Source organism: Eublepharis macularius, chromosome 15, assembly GCF_028583425.1.
Source record: "Eublepharis macularius isolate TG4126 chromosome 15, MPM_Emac_v1.0, whole genome shotgun sequence".
NCBI classification, from domain to species: domain Eukaryota; kingdom Metazoa; phylum Chordata; class Lepidosauria; order Squamata; family Eublepharidae; genus Eublepharis; species Eublepharis macularius.
Genome location: NC_072804.1, coordinates 56,016,830 through 56,035,496, shown reverse-complemented (window position 1 = coordinate 56,035,496; position 18,667 = coordinate 56,016,830). Strand labels below are relative to the sequence as shown.

Below are 18,667 nucleotides of genomic sequence, written 5' to 3'. Positions count from 1 at the left end.
AGTCCTATGATTTTGTTAAGGATGCTCCAGGGTCTGTTTACTGTAACTATCCTAAGATTTGACTGGTATTCTCTTGGGGACTGTACATGTAAATTACACTTTGGGCTATGAACCTCCCACCTTAACCGAAGGTCGATCATCAGTACCTTCTATCTCTTTTCCTTCCTCTACCCAGGCCAGGTAGAGTATCCTTATGCAAGTGGGATATGACTACCTCTCAGCTTATAGAAGGGGCTTTCTCTGGGTACAGAAAAGGATATATCTCCAAAACCAGCTCTCTTTTGAGAAAGCTTACAAGATCCCCTCCCCCCCGCATTGCTTGTGTTTTGTATTATCTTTGTAGGATATAGATAACTTCCTGACCTCCAGACAATAGGGGTTAGAGATCAGATTTTTTTTCCATGAATGCACATATGCTTGGAGCTTGTGAAGGGGGGATATGAGAGAGAGAGAGAGAGAGAGAGAGAGAGAGAGAGAGAGAGAGAGTGTCTCTCATAGGTGAGGGGAGATGCTCCCCCCCTCTATCCAAGGCCACTTTGGTGGATGACTTAGACTTTCTTTTGGGTTGTCCCTAGAGAATGAGAGAGCATGCATTTCATTAAAACCTTTTTTTCTGAATAAGTGTATCTAAGGCATTAATTGCTTCAGATCAGGAACTATTTGCCAGATACTTAGACAGGAGATGGGTAAGGGGGAACTGATGACCCACCTCCATCCAACTAGAGCCTGTGGGACATCATGTGCTTGAAGCCTCGGTGCCTGAGGTGGTGCCTTGGGATCTTTTCAGAGCGGATGAAAGTGTCCTTGAAGCACCTCCAGTACTGAATGGAGAGGATGGCTGATCCTTTCCTTTGGGCAGGAGCAAGAAGGGGGGAGGTGACTGGGCCCATACATGCAGGGGGGCCTGGGGGGTATAGATGTACTTCTGGACTATTACCGCCCCCTTCCCCAGCGTGTCTCTGCATAACTGACAGCCCGTAGGCATGTGGGGGAAACAGCATTTCTGCCTTCCATGGAGATGAGAAGTGAGTGGGTGGATTTTGCTGCCACCTGTCCTGTAGCAAATGGGGACAAATGTGGGGGGGGGGGAGGTGTGCCTGGGAGCAGGTGGGGTGGAGACAGCGCCAGGTGCTGGGAAGCAGCTGTCCCCTTGTAGCATTCCATGATGGAGATGGTGCAACATGTGTTTCTGCGTGCAGAAGAAAGATGGTGGGGGCAGGAGAACAGGGGTAGGAAACGTGACCTCTCTTCTGAGAGAGCTGATAGTGGGTTAAAAGAGGAATTCCTGCTTGTGCGGTATGTATGTATTCATCCCACTTTCACTTGTGGTGAGCCAGTTCCTGTGTTGTTTCGAAATCCTGCTTGACCAGGGTCATCTAGTAGGATTGATGGGTGGTTGTTCTCTTGTGTATAGCGTAAGCTTTAGGAAAACTTGCTCACCAGATGTCTTGATGGCCATGGATAGATGTAGATGAATGGATTTAAAATGGATTAAATGAGTCTGAGGAGGAGGGCTCTAGGTTGCCAGCTGTGGTTACCTAAAACTAGAACTTCCGCATATGGAGACAGTATATCATTTATTTCTCGATCAGTCACAGTGGCTGTTGCTATCAGGAGCTTCCCCAGGGAATCCTTGTCGCAGGTCCTGACACAATGTCTGAAATTATTCTAAGAAAAATCCATTAAGATGTTAAAGAAATAATGTTTTATGCTGTAAATACTTCCTTCCTCCCTGTTTCCGTTTCCTGCCACTGGGGGCCCTTGGCCCATGGCAATCTTAACTGCCTCCAGGTAAGAACGGCTGGAAGCAGGACATGGCGTTTAAGGGGATGGGAAGTGGTCTTTACTTCCCATGGTTTACACAAATTTGTCTTGTCCCACTCTTGTCTGTAGTCAAGCAGATTTTTGAAACAATGCAAAAAAAACCCCTTACTCCAGAAAAAAGTGGGACGTGTGAAACATACCACAAGAAGCAATCAAAGCCACTGTGGGACTGCAAAGTCAAAAAGCATCATAGAGATGGAGAGTTTAAAAATCTCACTTTGAAGCCCCCCCCCCCCGTCTGAAATAGTATACATTTTGTAGCATTGTCTGTGCAGAGATAAGGAGGAAAAACATGAATGGGGGGGCGTAATATTGGAGGCGTGGCTTTAAGTGGGTGAGACGGCCAATCAGACATGGCTGCCGGGGACTTCACAGCTAATAGGGGGTTGTATCTGGGCCAGGATCCCTGTGTCTGCGTTATAGGAAACAAACTCCTGGGAAGTTCAGCCACATATTTGCCTATAGTTCTTCTTAGTGCACAGTCTGTTTGTTTTTTTTAAGCACTTTGGTAAATATTAACTCATGAAGCCTCCTGGCTTGAGCCATGTGAAAAGCTGGCAAGGTTCCCCTGCAGCGTCAAGTGTGCATGTGTGGCAAAACTGGCAGCAAGCAAGTCCTCACAACAGTCAAAATGCCACCCACTTAACTAGCTTCTTTTCTGGACAATCCAGGGTCTGTTGGAACAACATAACTTTCTCCTCCTTTGGGAAGAGAGCATCACGTGCAGCTCTGTTGATGTAGCTACAGCACATTTTCCACTCTGGTGTTTTACAGTTGTATCTTAGGGAAACTCAGCAGCAGTGGCCAAAGCCTCTGTCTGTATCATTGAACTTGAGGCCTGTTACAAAAGAACAGGGAACTCCTGATTTTTGGCCATATCTGCTCAAGTCTCTCTAGGTATGGCATGGATATGACTTAACGAGTTCAGTAAGAAAGCTGCTGCCAGAGGCCTGCTTTGTCGAGTGTGTGTTTAATTTTGAATCACTGCATACAGTTCATTCTCATGTGTCTTCCCTTCTTCCTGCCATTGGTACACAGCCCCCCCTCTATACCTTCCCAGCGAGGGTTGTTCTTACCTTCTGCCTCGTAGCCTCCCAGTCCACAGTTGCTGTGCCTCCATGCTGATCCATTTTCTGTGCCTCTTTGTAGAGTGCCATTCTGTACATAGGCACTATGAAAGTCTCTTCTCCCAGCCAAGCTCCCTTTCCACTTCCTTTGCATCTTTAGCTTTGTGACAGTGAACAGTTCTGTGGACAACATCTTAGCAGCGAAACCAGATGAGAAATGGGCACACCCAGGCTGAGAAGAGCCAATTTTTATTTTCTGATATGTGGCTGAAAGTGTTTATGTGGACATAACTGAAACAGGTTCCAGCTTCTAAAATCTGATCTTTGTTTTCCACCATATTTTGGCTTGCTGTGCAGCTGGGAGCCCAGGTGTGTGTGTTGTAGTAATGCCATGTCCCTAACCTTTGGCTATTGTCCCCTTCAGGCACAGGTAGCATTTCTCCAGGGTGAAAGGAAGGGCCAGGAAAACCTCAAGACGGATCTTGTACGGAGGATAAAAATGCTGGAATATGCTTTGAAGCAGGAAAGGTGAGTGATGTTTCCTACCTCTGGGTGTGCGGTGTCTGTGTCTTGGGATCAGGTGTGTCCTAGACTTCATCTTCAGAAGCAGGAGTACTCAAGAGGTTTGATGCCTTCATGGCTGTCCCTGGATCGTTAGGACTTGGAGCGAAGTTCTTCATTCGGAAAGGGGATGGAGTTGGGGGTATGGTACAGAGGCACTAGGCGCTCCCTCTCATTCCAGAGTGTAGTCATGATCTTTCGGGTCCCCTGCCGTAAAAGTGTTGAAGGTTGACTGCTGCATTTATTTCTGACAACAGTCGGTAAGATTTCCTCGCTCATTCCAGGTCGAAGTATCACAAGCTGAAATTCGGGACTGATCTGAACCAAGGGGAAAAGAAACCAGACATGCCGGAACCAGGTATTGGGCTTGTGATGGGCCAGCCTCCTGTCAAAATTGGAGGAGAAGCCCCCAGAGTTCTTGTGGATCAACCGGGACGGCAAGCCGCATCTTTTTGCAACAAGAGATGTCCTGCTGTTGTGGCTGTGTGTGAAAGCATTGGGACCCATTTGACAGTTAAGAGCAGAGAACTACTGAAGAGGGGTAGAAAGGATAGGAACATTTGGGCTTAAGGCAAGGGAAGGAGTTAATCGGTCAGTGGTACAGAACTTCCTTTGCTTCATGTAGAGAAGGTCCCACGTTGATCTGTCATCTGTAATGAAAAAGGGATTTGGATGCCAGGGCTCGGAAGGAAATTCTGCCTGACAAAGCAGATGATACAGGCCTAGGCGGATCAGAGGTCTGACCCTCTCTTAGATAGCTTCATATATACTGTGGCAAATGTAGCCACTGGAAGTCCTACTAGAGATGTTCTAGGTCTTCCATTGTTTTGCAAAAGTGGGACTTGCTTCTCCCGAGGTTCACAAGCTTCCCTCGGCAACTCACAGGGCCACTAGCAAGTCTTTTCTTTGTTTTGCCCCTAGTCTCCAATGGTCCAGCAGAGCCATTGTCTTTGGAAAGCAACCAGTTCATGTGGAAGGAAGGGCGCCAGCTCCTCCGCCAGTGAGTATCGAGAATCCCAGGGCTGAGATCCGGTGGGTGAGCGACATGGGGAAAGCGCATGCAGTCCACAATTGATGACTGGTTGCTCTCGAGGTGGATTCAGCCCCGTGTCTGCTAGTTGCTGACCCACGCATTAAACTGTCTTGTGCCTGATCTCCCTAGGTACCTGGAGGAAGTGGGCTACACGGACACCATCCTGGACATGCGCTCCAAACGAGTCCGCTCCCTGCTGGGCCGCTGCTCCATGGAACTGAATGGTGCTGCTGAACCTGGTGGCTTGGGGACTAGCCCTGCCTCGGGTCCCGCCGGACTGAATGGTGGTGAATCCCTCCTTGTTAAGCAGATAGAGGAGCAGATCAAAAGGTGAGTGGTGTCAGGTAGGAGGAGGAAGAACAGTGTTCCCCATGCCCTTAATCTTGCTATCTGGGGAAGGACTGGCTCTTCTGCCCGGCCAGGCTGCTGCCTGCACTCTCCGGCAGACATCGGGCTTTCTGGCCCAGGCTCTGGGGCAGAGAGGAGAGCGCCGTTCCAGTGCCGTCCTTGTTGGTGGTGCTCGTGTTGCGTTGGGCGAGTTGCTGCTTTACTTGCCCATGCCAGGCCTGCAGTGCATTTTCCATAGAGTGACAGGGAGAAAGCAGCACCGCTCTGCATTCATCACGTATCACGGCCAGGAGCAGTTTTCCATTTTGCGTGAGGTTGGCAGGTTGTGTATCATCTTTGTACCTCTGTGGTTTCTGGCTAGTACTAGAGTGAGCGATACAGGGGAGAAGGGTTGTGTCTTTGATCGAGCAAGCCTTTGTGACTTTGTGCTGGACGCTATGTGGAGGGGCTCAGTGGGAGAGCATTTGCTTGGCATACAAAAGGTCCCACGTTCAATCCCCATTGCCTCCAGTTAAAAAGGATCAAGAACTAGGTGACGTGGAAGTCCTCTGCCTGGAGAGCTGCCGCCGCCAGTCTGAGTAGACAGTATTAACCTTGATGGACGAAGGATAAGGCATCTTTCATTTGTGAGCTCCATAAGAGCACGACATCTGTCACTGGGAATCTCTAGCCACAGGAATAGGCACGCTGAATCAGATCCACCTCCCCTTGTGGATTTATTTTCAAGCCCTCTAGCGTTAAATTCATGTCCCATAATTTGTGTTTAATCTCTGTTTAGTGAGAGTGCTTTCCCTCCCTCTTCCCTCATGAGAGTGCCATGTGCCCCACATTGGGGCTCCTTAGGGTCGACTGATCTTAATTTTCTGTTGGCAGGAATGCCGGGAAGGAAGCAAAAGACCGGCTCAGCAACACAGTGATGGAAAAGATCCCCTTCTTGCAAGGCTGCGAAGAAGAAGACAGTGATGAAGAGGAGGATATGGAAAGCATGCCCCTTGAGACGCAGCGGCAGCACAAGAAGCAGCGAGTCAAGGTGCCCCTCTCTTCCTGCCCCTCCTTGCAAGGAGCTGCGAGCTGGGAGAGCCGAGTCTGGTTACATGACAGAGGGAGTCTAGAGGCAGAGGTTGGGGCCACTGAGAGAGGTTCGGTTTCCTGAAGGGGATCTGTACCTAGTGGTTTAAAGCAGTGAGCATGGAGTCTGTCTCTCAATTCAGGCATTACAAACAAACCAGAGTTTGCTCACGACTGAGTTAATTGTCCAGCTTGTCCACTCCTCTCTTCAGTCTTGCAGTACCACACAAGGGGAGGAAGGGTAAAGCCCAGTCCGTTATGGCATCTGGATGTGGGCAGCTTGAAGTCTGCATGTTAAGGCATCTGCATTTGGACATCACCATTAACAGGGTTTAGGCTTTCATCTTATTTTGGGAATTTTTGTAGCACCTCCAGAGGCCTGCTTGAAATTGCTTACAAATAGAAACAGTATCATAAAATCATCATCAACTATCAACATACGAAAAAAATTCAAAAACGGTATTAAAATCTGTAAAGTAGACTTAAAGCAGTCCATAAAACAGCTTTTAAAAAACCCTTCAATAAAAGCCTGGGTAAGTAGAAGCACTGCGTAAGGCCAGGTTTGGGCCTGCGATGAACAAACTCTAGTTTGTTTGGGAGATCTGACTTCTGATCTGAACTCTGGCAAGAGTGTAGTGGGTTAGAACTCCTGGTTCTCTTCCTTTCGTGGTTCTTTTTTGGACGCGCAGGATTTTGGGTAGCCACCTACCACCTGCAGGTCTGACTGACCAATCATTCTACTAAGCCCATGTCTTCTGGCTCAAGATTGGTTTCGCCCTTCTGAATGCAGGAATGATGTTCAGCCAGGCTCTACCATTCTCCTTTTTTCCAGCTCACCAACAAGCCCCTAATGCCAGAAGTAGAGGACGAAGATGATGATGAGGACTCCGAGGATGCACTGAGCGAGTTTGACTTCCTGGGCTCTGGGGAGAACAGCGAGGGGGCTGGGGGTACGCGGCATGCTGGAGATGGAAAAGAGCTTGGTAATGACAGAGCCGGGATTGGCTCTAACTCTTGTCTTCCCTTGTCTCAGAAACGTTCCCCTTGCCCTGTGTGGGGGTTTCTCTCGCTCATGCCCCAGGCAACTGAGAGTGGTGGGAGGGGAATGCCAGAACGCTGTCATGTAAGCTTCCAGGGTTTATTGGACGTGTCACTTCTCCGCAGGAGGTTATGACTTTAGTCGTATGTCAGAGCTCTCTTTCGTGAGCCTAATCTATTTTGCAGATTTGCAGCTGGCAAGATCTGATCTAACTTTTCCCCCTGCACCTCCTCCCCAAATCACTGCCTCTTCTCTGCAGAAACCCGCCGGGTAAAGCTGCAAGGTATGCTTGCCGATCTCAGAGATGTTGATGGGCTTCCTCCTAAGCCATCTATGCCATCGGCCATCTCCAGCCAGCCCAGGTCTCATGAAGGTGACGGCTTGCTTAACCTTTTTCACTTTGTGCCTTTCGGTTCCCGTTCCATGTTCCTGCAAACCCTTTGGCGAGCATTGTTGCTCCACTCCTGAACAGTTTTCTCCACTTCCTATTACAGGGTCACTGGGCTTCTCCTCAGACGTGTTTATCATGGACACCATTGGCGGAGGAGAAGTCAGCTTGGGTGACCTTGCTGACTTGACCGTCACCAATGACAACGAGCTAAGCTGTGATGTGAGTAGTTGTGGAGACGGGGCTTTCCGAGAGCTGTCTGTCTCTGCTTTTCCCACTTCCCTCCACCTGCTCATTCAGTTGCAGTGGTGGTGAACAGTGAAGGGTGGAGAAAATTCATGAGTGACAGGGCACCTGAACACCATCCTGATTTCCCCACCCGCAGCTCTCTGACAGCAAAGACTCCTTCAAAAAGACCTGGAACCCCAAATTCACTCTCCGAAGTCACTACGATGGCATCCGGGCCCTGGTTTTCCACCATGTGGAATCTGCACTCGTCACGGCCTCGGAAGATGGCACGCTGAAGCTATGGAACCTCCAGAAGACGGTTGCCGCAAAGAAGTGAGTGCTGAGCATCTCCTGTCTTTAGACGAGGCACGGCAGACAGTCCTGGCTGGAGCGGCTAGCCTGAAAATAGCCCAGATGACTCTTGTAGAACTATACATCCCAGTGTGAGTGTGTGGGTGCTGGGTGAGATAGACTGGTTCAGATTTATAGTGCGGGCTGTGCCCATCAGAGGTAGGACAAAGGCTGGCTTGGTGGCAGGACACATTGCTTGCATGCCGAAAGTCCCAGGGTTGATTCCTGGCATCACCAGTTAGAAAACGTATGCATAGCACGGAGAAAGTCTTCTTCTCCCTCTCCTGTAACACTAGAACTCAGGCCACATAAAATGGATGCGCAGTGGCCTCAAGACAAGAATCTCTTCACATGACTTCTACATAACTTGTGGGCTTCACTGCCGCAAAATGTGGCGACGGCCTCTAGCTTTAAGAAGAAAAGATCAAGCCATCTAAAGAAGTCCATGGATCAAGCAATGGCTATGCTCCGAGGTGGTGTGTCTCTTGAGTATCAGGAGTGCTAAACCACGGGGAGTGACGGCCTTCATGTCGTAGGCTTCCTGAAGTCCCGTACAACAGGGGGGGGGATTGCATGTATAATGAAAGACTGGGTATGCAGATCACATAAAAAGAAAGGCTGCCCATCCAGTTTTTTAATTCCCTTTTTTCTCTGCTGTTACAGGAACGCAGCGTTGGACGTGGAACCAGTCTATGCGTTCAGGGCACACAGGTGTGTGTATAGGAAACTAGTGAGATCAGATAGCATTAATTCCTCACTGATCCCAGCCCAAATGAGCTTAGATGAGCCGCAGAATCTCCGCCATTAACAAGAGCGTAGCAGATTGGTCCCCTGGGACATGAGACTACTAGAAACGTATTTGTCCATGAGCAGTTAACTTCCTGTAGCTCAGCTCTCCAAGTCTGTATGTTGGGCGAACCTTTTGAAGTTGATTTCATCTGCCAAGAAAGCCCTGCGTATTTATACGGGATTGTGGGACATATTCTGAAGTGTGCTGTGAATTGATTTGGGGAGTGTGCCGTGCCTGTTGGGTCTCCTCGCTGCTTCGCTTGAACGGAGTGCATGGCCTGCACCGGATGCTCTCCTGCAGCTGGGGTAGTCGGCTGTGGTTGGCCTGTGGTTGGCTTCCAGGGGAGCTTGCTGGCCGTTACTGGCCTTGCCAAGGAAGCTCTCGTAAACATCTGGAGAGCTCTGAGGTTCCCTGGGACCTGGAGCTGGGAAGTCTTCCTGTTGAGCGCAGGAGTAAATACTTTAGTAAATACCTTTCCTTCGCTTGTTGCTGCTCCCTGTTAGGGGCCCTGTGCTGGCAGTCACCATGGGCTGCAACAGTGAATACTGCTACAGCGGAGGAACAGACACGAGGATCCGTTGCTGGAAGATCCCAGATCTCAACATGGACCCATATGACGGTTATGGTAGGGAAGGCAGCTGTGCATCGAAGGCAGCCACAACTCACCTTTCCTGTTTATATTCTCTCTAATCTCGTAGGCGTTGTGGAGAACTGACAGCCACGTTATTTGGGGTGCAGAGGGGATGCCTGAGTGTGTGTAGGGGGGGGGGGCAGGTGTCCGTGATACTCAGTATTCTGAAGGCTGCAGTCTTCGTCAACATGGCTTACTTGGAAGGAAGGGGCTTGATGGGCGGTAACTTGCTGCCGTCCGGTGGCTTGGAATGAATGTGGCTACTGAGGCACTGGTCAGGGCAGTGATGGCTGCTCCTGCTATGCTCGCTTCCCATATTTCACCCACAGCAGCTGACGTGTTTAGTGTCTCACAGAACCTTGCTGCTCGTGGCTGCTTCTCAGGGAGACGGACCCTCCTCTTGGGGGGCCAAGTGTTTGCTCTCGTGGGTCGTGGACTTCTGCACCTTGGGCTTCTCTGTGAAAGGAAGAGAGAGAGGCTGTAAATTTTAAAAAGGAAGAAGAAACTAGAGGCTCTAGGCGGTGGTAGGGTTGCCAGCTCTTGAGTGGGGAAATTCTTGGAGGTTTTGGGACAGAGACTGGTGAGAGGGGAGTTTGGGTTGGGGAGGGATCTCAGCGGGAATGTGTGCCCACTGAAGGTGCCGTTTTTCCCCCCAGGGGAACTGATCTCTGTAGCCTGGAGATCAGGTGCAATTCCAAGAGGTCTCCAGCCCCCACCTGGAGGTTGGCAACCCCTAGGCGACACTGAAGCAGCCAGATTCCACTATCATTACATAAAGCTTCTATGGTTGCTGCTGGTGCTAAATTTGTGTGTACGTTTGGCTTTTGTTTCTGGTGTAGATCCAACTGTGCTTAGCAATGTGCTGGATGGTCACACGGATGCCGTCTGGGGCCTCGCATTCAGCCCGTCCAAGAACCGCCTGGCTTCCTGCTCAGCTGACGGCACAGTTAGGATCTGGGACCCGAGCAGTAACTCCTCTTGCCTCAGCACCTACAGCGCAGGAAGTGGTGAGTTGTGCTATAGAAGGCCCCCCCACCACTCACCACCCCCGTGTGGCCCAGCATCTTGGGGCTTTCTTCTTGCATGCCGGCTCCTGCTCAGGTTCTGTTCCCTTCCTTGGAAATGGGTAGAAGGATAACAATAGCTGATTAAGAACTTGTCATCAGGCTGGAGAACAAAGAACAACAAAAAAAGGGGGGGGGGGGGTTAGTGCCACCTTTATTGCATGAGCAGGTGCAGTCCTGTGTAGAGTCCAGTCTTCGCCCATTGATTTCAGTGGGCTTAGCCTGGTGTGATCCTGGACAGTCTTGCGCTGTTGGTTTGCAACAACTATATTCCTCCTTAAGACCTTACGGGTATGAGCTTTTCCATCATACCTTGAAACCCCCTCCCCTGTGTGACCCAAACATCTGGCCTGATGAAGAGTTCTGTGGAACTCCAAAGCTTGTTTCTGTGACATTTTGGTTGGTTTTACTAAGAAGCTCTTACCTGGTGGTTGCTCTTAGTATAAACAGTAGAGGGAGTCCTTGCCATCTTAATCGGCAACTTCTCTAAGGCAGCCTGTAGGCAATAGCTTTGTTTCACAGAGCATTGTTGTTGTTATCTCTCCCCCCCCCCCCCCCCCACATTCTCTGGTTAAATCAGCTTTGCGGGTTTTCCTAAGCAGAACTGGGAAGGTATGGCGTGGGAAACCAAACCTGGCACTTAGCATATCAGCCTGCTCAGATTTATGCAGTTTTGGTACGACTTGTCCAGGCCAGAGGTGGTGGTTCTCCCCTCCTTCAGGGGCAACAATGCTAACACAAAAATAACACAAAATAACTTGAAAACATTGTGCAATTTTTTTTTTTAAAGATGAGGGGAGGAGAAAAAAGATTTTTTTTAGGTCTTGGTCTTAAGACCTGGTCACGGTAGCCATTGGTGTCAGTGCTGTGCCAGCTTGCCTTTCTGAATGGCCGTGGGGCGTCAGACTGTAGCGCTTGCGTCCTGGGAAAAGGAACTAAACGCTGCCCAAAGTCACTCAGAAATCCAGGTGAGAAGTACCACTCTCTTGGGAGGCTGGGAGCAGGAGGAGCCCCTGTGGTGGTCTTTCTGTTAACAAAATAGTAAAAAGTCCAGTAGCACCTTTAAGACTAACCAACTTTATTGAGGCATAAGCTTTCGAGAACCACAGCTCTCTTCGTCAGATGCACAGATGCATCTGACGAAGAGAGCTGTGTTTCTCGATAGCTTATGCCTCAATAAAGTTGGTTAGTCTTAAAGGTGCTACTGGACTTTGCTACTACAGACTAACATGGCTAACTCCTCTGTTTCTGTTAACAACGAGCAAAACTTACACTGATGCTCAAGGATGTATAGTCACTTCAAGTGAAACTGGGTACTTGCACTTTTTGGGTAAGCAGTTGTTTTTCTGGGGTGCACTCCCATCTTGTTGAACAATCTTCCCCTCCCCTCTCTCTGCTGAAATTAAGTATCCAGGAATATTGCACAATGTGTTGTGTCAATTTGATTGGTCCTAGTAAAAAGGTATTCCCTGGATTTTACTTTGGGTTTTGTGGGGGCCAGCACAGCTGGTTACAACTTTTCACTCTTGGATAGTGCCTGTGGTAAATAACGCACTCTGTCTCCCTGCCCAGAGCTTATTTGGAACTGTTTAGGTTTTTATGTAATGAAAGATACCAACTCACGTTATTTGTTCATTTAGCCTTCTAAAAAGGGGACACCTCCCCTCCTCCCGCCTGAGGAGGGGGACAGCACGAGGTTCTGTCTTCTGTTCTGCAGTGCGTTGCCATGGAAAAATGCTTTATTTATTTGCCCGGATGACTCGAGTGAGTGAGCCAAGCCACTCACCAATAAATGCAATGAGGCAGTCGCCATGGAAAAATGCTTTATTTATTTGCCCGGATGACTCGAGTGAGTGAGCCAAGCCACACACCAATAAATGCAATGAGGCAGTCGCCACTTGAATTATGCCTGTATTATTTTTTCCCATTTATAGTCCACCTTTCTCACTGGGACCCAAGGTGGATTAAAAGTATGGAAAAAACCCCACTTTTCAGCCAGTATTATAGAAGATAACAATATTTGAATCTAACAGCAAGGATTCTGTAAGACAAAAAATGCAGTTGGGCTGGGATTTCATGGGGGTGTGACTTGACCCAGGTCTGGGGCCTCTTTCTGTCTTTGATCTTTTCCTGTCGTGGTGCTGCAGTGTAGCAGAGGTACCATATTTGGGAGATGGAGCGTAGGTGTAGGCAGGGCTTTTTTTCTGGGAAAAGAGGTGGTAGAACTCGGGACTGCACAATGACGTCACTTTGGGTCAGCTGGAACAAGGGGGGAGTTTTTAAAATTTTAAATTGCCCTTGGCGAAAATGGTCACATGGCCGGTGGCCCCGCCCCCTGATCTCCAGACAGAGGGGAGTTTTGATTGCCCTCCACATGCGGAGGGCAATCTCAACTCCCCTCTGTCCTGAGATCAGGGGGCGGGGCCACTGGCCATGTGACCATTTTCAAGAGGTGCCGGAACTCTTTTCCACCGTGTTCCTGCTGAAAAAACGTCCTGGGTGTAGGTAAATTCTCCAGATAAAAATTGAAACATTTTTTTTAGCATCACGAGTGCTTGGAGAGAACTTTAGGAGAAAGTTATCTTGTTTATCTGTTTACTTCATTTATACCCCACATTTCTCCCTCTTGGGGACCCAAAGTGGCTTACAGCATTCTCTCCTCGATTTTATCCCCACAACAACCCGGTGAGGTAGTTGAGTGTGTGACTGGCCAAAGGTCACCCAAGCAAACTTTCATGGCAGAGAGGGGATTTGAACCTGGGTCTCCCATATCCTCGACTGACACTTGACATGCTACACTACACTGGCTCTCCTAAAGTACAACTGACTGCCAGAGTGAGAGTGGCACCCTTTGGGTGCTGGAAAGCCACCAGGGCCTGTGTCCAGATGATTTGTCTTCATCACCTTCTGCAGAGAATGGAATCCCAACGTCCATCACATTCTCCAGCACTGACCCCGTGCATGCGGTCGCTGCCTTCCAGACGGGCGATGCCATCCTCTACGACGTGGAGGCCACGTGCCCTGTCCTGACACTGGAATCTAGACCAGCCAGTGGTGAGTCAGGGCTGGGAGCAGCTGAGCACAAGTGGGTGGCAGCAGCAGCTCAGGACTGGGTTCTCTTCTCCTGCTAGCAAAGCGGCTAACACAAAATCAGAATAAATTAGAATAAGAAGGGTAAATTTGGAAGCATTAATGGAGGTAGAGTTGGGCTTGAGATTTCGGTAATAATTGGAAGAATAAAAGCCCTTCATGGACTGGGACCTGCATACCTACAGGACCACCTCTCCCGTTATGTCCCCCGCAGGGCCTTGCGCTCTGTGGATAAGCAGCTTCTGGTGGTCCCTGGCTCGAGGGACACTTGGCTTGCTTCGACTAGGGCCAGGGCCTTTTCTGCCCTGGCTTCGGCTTGGTGGAACGCTCTCCCATAGGCAATCCGGGCCCTGCAGGACCTTTTACAGTTCCTCAGGGCCTGCAAGATGGAGATGTTCTGCCAGGCCTTTGATTAAGAGCCAGCATTTTATTTCCCTCTTCTGACCGCCATCTCCTGGTTTTGCAGCCACCCTGGATTTATATCATGGTGGTGCCCGTGGTTTATAGTGACCTTGCAGTAGCCTGATTTGCTTAGAGGCGCCTGGATTTTTTCATGTTATCTAGTTATGTTGTTACGATGCTTTTATTGTATGTTTTAATTGCATATCTTTGTGGGAAGCTGCCCTGAGCCCGTTGGTGGGAAGGGCAGGGTATAAGTGGAATTAAATAAATAAATAAATAAATAAAAACGGAGAGATCCACATTCTCTTGAAAACATCCCCGTAGAGCAGCTTCCTTCTAGCATCTGAGAGGCAGCTTCCCAGGGAGAAGTCCCCTGCTGCCCACCCTCCCTGCCTTTTATCAGAAGGCTGAGCAGACTTCCAACTCATGAGCTTACTGGGACTTGGGCTGAGACGCCTCTCCTCCTCCTTCCCCCAAACAGGAACCAGTCAAATCAACCAAGTCGTGAGCCACCCAACCCAGCCAGTCACTATCACGGCCCACGAGGACAGAGGGATCCGCTTCCTGGACAACCGGACAGGTGAGACCGTTGCTCAGAGCAACTGAATTGGTGGGGTGATGCAGTTGTGTGACCTTGCGGTTATTCTTGTGAGCAGGGGAGTGGACGAGCGGCACCCCCTTGGCCTCCTTCACAAGAACAAAAAGAGAGCCGCCTACACTGTACGACAATTATCTTACTCCTTTGCCTGCAGCTGTGTGGGTAAACTTACTTATTTTTTTATACAGTGTCTTCTGGATGACAACAGCGGCTCCCCCTCCCTCCAGTTGTGCTTCTCCCAAAATAACTCTTGCAGGGGAGTTACGTAGTGTGTTGAACTGTTGCAACTACTCTAAAAACACATATTTACAGTTTTCTCCTCTCCCTGTTTAGGGAAAGCTGTACACTCTATGGTGGCTCACCTAGACGCCGTCACCTGTCTTGCTGCGGATCCCAATGGAGTCTTCCTTATGTCAGGGAGTAAGTTCTTTTCTGGTGCACTGGGAATTTTTTAAAAGTCAGCAAGTGACAGGTCCTGGGCTGAATCCATGCCCTCATGGTACCATATGGACCCAAAGTTGCATGGTCCAGATGCAAAGGAAGGTGCATGCGTGTGTGTGTGTGTGTGTGTGTCTAGTCTCTGTGTACTTGCCGTGCAGCCTTGGAAATCCACACACACCCCTTCATTGCCAATGGCCCTAGTATTGATGCTTCTCTCAGCCCTCAAGCAGGCTGTGTCCTCATGGTAATACATCTGCAGGAGTGACCTAATGAGATCTCATATAGCTGTTGAGTAGTGAGTACAGCCACCCCCCACCAACTAATTCCATGGCCCCCTCTTCCTTACCCAGGCCACGACTGCTCACTTCGACTGTGGAACCTAGACAACAAGACGTGCATGCAGGAAATCACGGCCCACCGCAAGAAACATGAGGAGGCCATCCACGACGTGGCCTTCCACCCCAGCAAGGCCCTCATCGCCAGCGCTGGGGCTGACGCCCTCGCCAAGGTCTTCATATGAAAAGGGCTGCAGCCGGCAGGTGAGCCGTGTGCCCACAGGGGCAGGTGGCTTTCCGGGAGCCTCGGGTGTCCTTCACGGCCAGTCTCTTCTCCCCATAGGTGTGTTGCAGGATGCCTCTCTGGTTTTCTCTGACCCAGCCAGTGGTGCTAACGACTCGCCTCTCCGCCCTGGGCACCTTGTGTCATCTCCACCTGAGCTCAGGACTGACCCCTGCTGGACGGCGGTGGCTGGAACGGGAAGCCAGCACCTCCTTGACCTCGGGTTCACCTTTTGAAGCCAGCACTGAAATATTTTCCGCTCATTTCAAGGTTGCCTGGTTTTTATTTTCCCAGCTCGGGGAGCGGAAAATCCTCCCGGACTGTTGCAGAGAGGGAGGAAGCCCTGGGTGGTCCGAGGAGGGCCCCTGGCAGTTCTCTGAGCACTGGGCTTCGTTTTACTGCCTCGGGCAAAGATGTTTGAAATCTTCGGGTTCCCCTGTGGCCACGTTGGGCCGGTGACTGTTTTCTATTTTTCAAATACCTGATTTGCAGCTGCTTTTTGCGGAGGGGGCACTGAATAGCCTGGGGGGGGGGAACGAGAACGCAGCAGGCCTGAGGGCAGAAGCACCCCTGGCTGGAGCACGCCCCCAGTCCGCCTGCGCTCTGAAACGGTGTGCCTCCTGGCGGGACCCCCGCACCCGAGCAAAGGAGGGACGAGATGTGAACAGAGAACAGCCCCCCCCACCGTATTCGCCCCCCGCCCCCCCCCGCCCCCCCCAGTGACAGTCAGCTTTAGCCAGCAGGAGCTTCGAGCCAGTGGCGGCTAATTGGATTTCTTGGGATGATGGGAGGGGGGGAAATCCTGTGCCACTTTGGGGGCCATAGGGCTACCAGATCTCTTCCCCGCTTTCCTCTACTGCTGTTTTCACGTCTTCTGCCTCATCACTACAAACGCACCCCCTTGAGGGTTCTCTCCCCTGCCAATACTCGCCGTGTACATGAGCAGCAGACAAGGGGAGGCGTGTGTGGAAGTGTCTCCCCCTCTGCCCACTTCCAACCATCTTCTGCGAGAGGGGAATGCCTGCTCTTTCATCTGTTCCTCTTCCACCCTTATTCCTTAAAGAGAATACAGGTGAGGGGGCGGGGAGGGAGAAGCAGAGAGAGGGCATCACGGTGGGTAAATGGGCAGGAGGCAGCATGAGTCAGTGAGCTGGTAACCAGTCACAAGCCAGGTTTGAGCCCATCAGCCCGCAGTTGCTGGTGGCTGTGGGAAGTGAGAAGGAAAACGTTGGGAAGTGTGGGTGGGAAGTGGGGTGGGAACCGGAGCCATCAGACAGAACTAGTTCTTGGTGGACATGGGGTGCAGGGTGGTGTTCACACACAGGGACTGTCTTGGCTAGCCTTTTCTGGGGCGAGGCACTTCTAGGGGGGAGGGCGTCAGGAGTGCTGCCCCCATTTCTACTTACAGGAGTGTTGTGCCCAGAAGGGAGATGTAATGGCACCAGAGTTCTGTTTTCTCAGATGATTGGCGGGCGGGAGGGGGGATGCCTGAGCTCCAGCTCAGGCAGTAGGGAAATCCAGTGGGGAAGTGGCCGGCTTCCTCCCCTCTCAAGCCATTGGTCACAAGTCCTCTCTGACTCCAGGTCTCCCTCTGGCTAGCTCCTCTCAGCAATAAACCTGTCTCCCCTCCCCATACCTCGATTCCTGAATTGCTGCTGCAGATCTCCTCCTTGTGCCCTGTAGTTAACTCTCCCGTAGCCAGAGGCAGAGGAGGGATCAGGTCTGGCCCAGGTGGGGAGGCGGGGTTGTGTTGACAGGAAGGCTGCACTGCCTGGTTGAAAGCTTTAAAGCTGGCTTTGCATCCAGGCGGCAGGATGGAGGGCGAGAATTAGCACAGTGGCCTTGGAGACTGGCCTTGCCAGCGAGGCGGCTGCTCTTTAATTCTTCTTTCTACCTGTGGTGCAACTTTATTCCTGCCGTTGGTAGGCCTCGTTAGACACAAACAACTGAACGATGCTTGTGAAATTTGGGAGCGTATCACAGTGTGGGTTTGGTGGACATGCTGCTGTCTTGAAGTTAGCATCCCCACTCTTGGGAAAGGTCTTTTGCTCATCCTAAATAGCAGGGTGGGAATGTTGTCGAGGGACCAGGGCCAGGGCTGTAGGGGCTCTGTTCTCATCAAGCCCTCGTCTTGGCCCAGCAGCAGCCGCCGCCGCCTGCCCTTCTGCTGGTTTGCATAACCCTTGCAGGTTGGAGAGAGGGAGGAGGCTTGTAGGCGAGTGCTCTGAGTGCAGCTGGCCTTCCTCTTCCCTCTCCTGCCCCAGTGACGCCAAACTCCTTAAGCTTCTGCCTTCCTCCAGCAGCCAGGGGACTCCCCAGGGCAGTTCCAGCAGTCTCTGTAAGAGAAGGGGTGGGTGGGACCAGAGGGGGAGCCCCCACGTCCTTGCGTACCACCCTCACAACAAGCTGAGCAGTTAAGGGGCAAATTGAGGAGAGAGTTCGCAAAGACGGCTGCTTCTCTATCCCTTGCCCGGTGGGGTTTTGTTTTTAAATAACTCAGCTTGGATCCTGTCTTCTCTTGGGTAGCACCTTTTTTTCCTTCTCTCTCTCTCTCTTTTTGCATTGCTACCTGAGGCAAAAGACCCTTTCTCTTTTTTGTACATTTTGTATAGTAGGTAAAATTGGATTTTGCAAAACATCCCCTCTTGCCAGACACCCAAAGGGCTGTTGCTGAAGTAATCACAATCACGTTATCACTGTGTGATAGTTTCTATGAGCCATGATCTTTTTTCTTTTTTTAACAGGGCTGAGCAGAGCTAAAAAGCATGAGTGGGGGGGCGGGGGGCAAAGCAGCGGGGAGAGAGAGAGAGACCTGCTCCTCTCCTTTCTGGATCTTGGGAGCACACCAGTTAGGACTTCTCTCTTTCCCTCCCTCTTTCCCCCACTCCTGAATCTTAGGGCTCAAAGACCACCAGCCACTAGCCACTTCTGAAACTTCAGCCTACTTCCCCCGCACCTCTTTCCCATGTCCCCATCTGTATTTGTGTGCTGTATTTATCCTGACTTAAGAGCACTCTCGCCTTTAGAGAAAAATGCCGGTTAGCTTTTTATTGTATATTTATTTGAGCTACCTTCCCCCCCTTATCTTTTTCCCCCCCTGTTTAATCACAAGACTGAATTGTATGTTGAATGGGAAGGGGGGAACTGTCTCATAATAATTATAATTAAAAATCCTTTGGAATAAGA

General features: G+C 50.5%; 1 protein-coding gene across 1 annotated transcript in view; it reads left to right on the top strand.

The window, feature by feature from the left end:
• Positions 1-18,667, top strand: part of STRN4 (striatin 4) — a 21,462-nt gene extending 2,795 nt beyond the window's left edge. Inside the window, exons 2-18 of the mRNA XM_054999002.1 lie at positions 3,316-3,419; positions 3,737-3,810; positions 4,374-4,452; positions 4,615-4,815; positions 5,707-5,863; positions 6,734-6,884; positions 7,200-7,313; positions 7,435-7,550; positions 7,714-7,889; positions 8,571-8,618; positions 9,201-9,322; positions 10,168-10,335; positions 13,306-13,446; positions 14,366-14,464; positions 14,816-14,902; positions 15,274-15,462; positions 15,542-18,667. Of these exons, the coding sequence (XP_054854977.1) occupies positions 3,316-3,419; positions 3,737-3,810; positions 4,374-4,452; positions 4,615-4,815; positions 5,707-5,863; positions 6,734-6,884; positions 7,200-7,313; positions 7,435-7,550; positions 7,714-7,889; positions 8,571-8,618; positions 9,201-9,322; positions 10,168-10,335; positions 13,306-13,446; positions 14,366-14,464; positions 14,816-14,902; positions 15,274-15,443 (2,007 nt within the window). The 3' untranslated portion in view covers positions 15,444-15,462; positions 15,542-18,667. The remainder of the gene's footprint in view (positions 1-3,315; positions 3,420-3,736; positions 3,811-4,373; positions 4,453-4,614; positions 4,816-5,706; positions 5,864-6,733; positions 6,885-7,199; positions 7,314-7,434; positions 7,551-7,713; positions 7,890-8,570; positions 8,619-9,200; positions 9,323-10,167; positions 10,336-13,305; positions 13,447-14,365; positions 14,465-14,815; positions 14,903-15,273; positions 15,463-15,541) is intronic.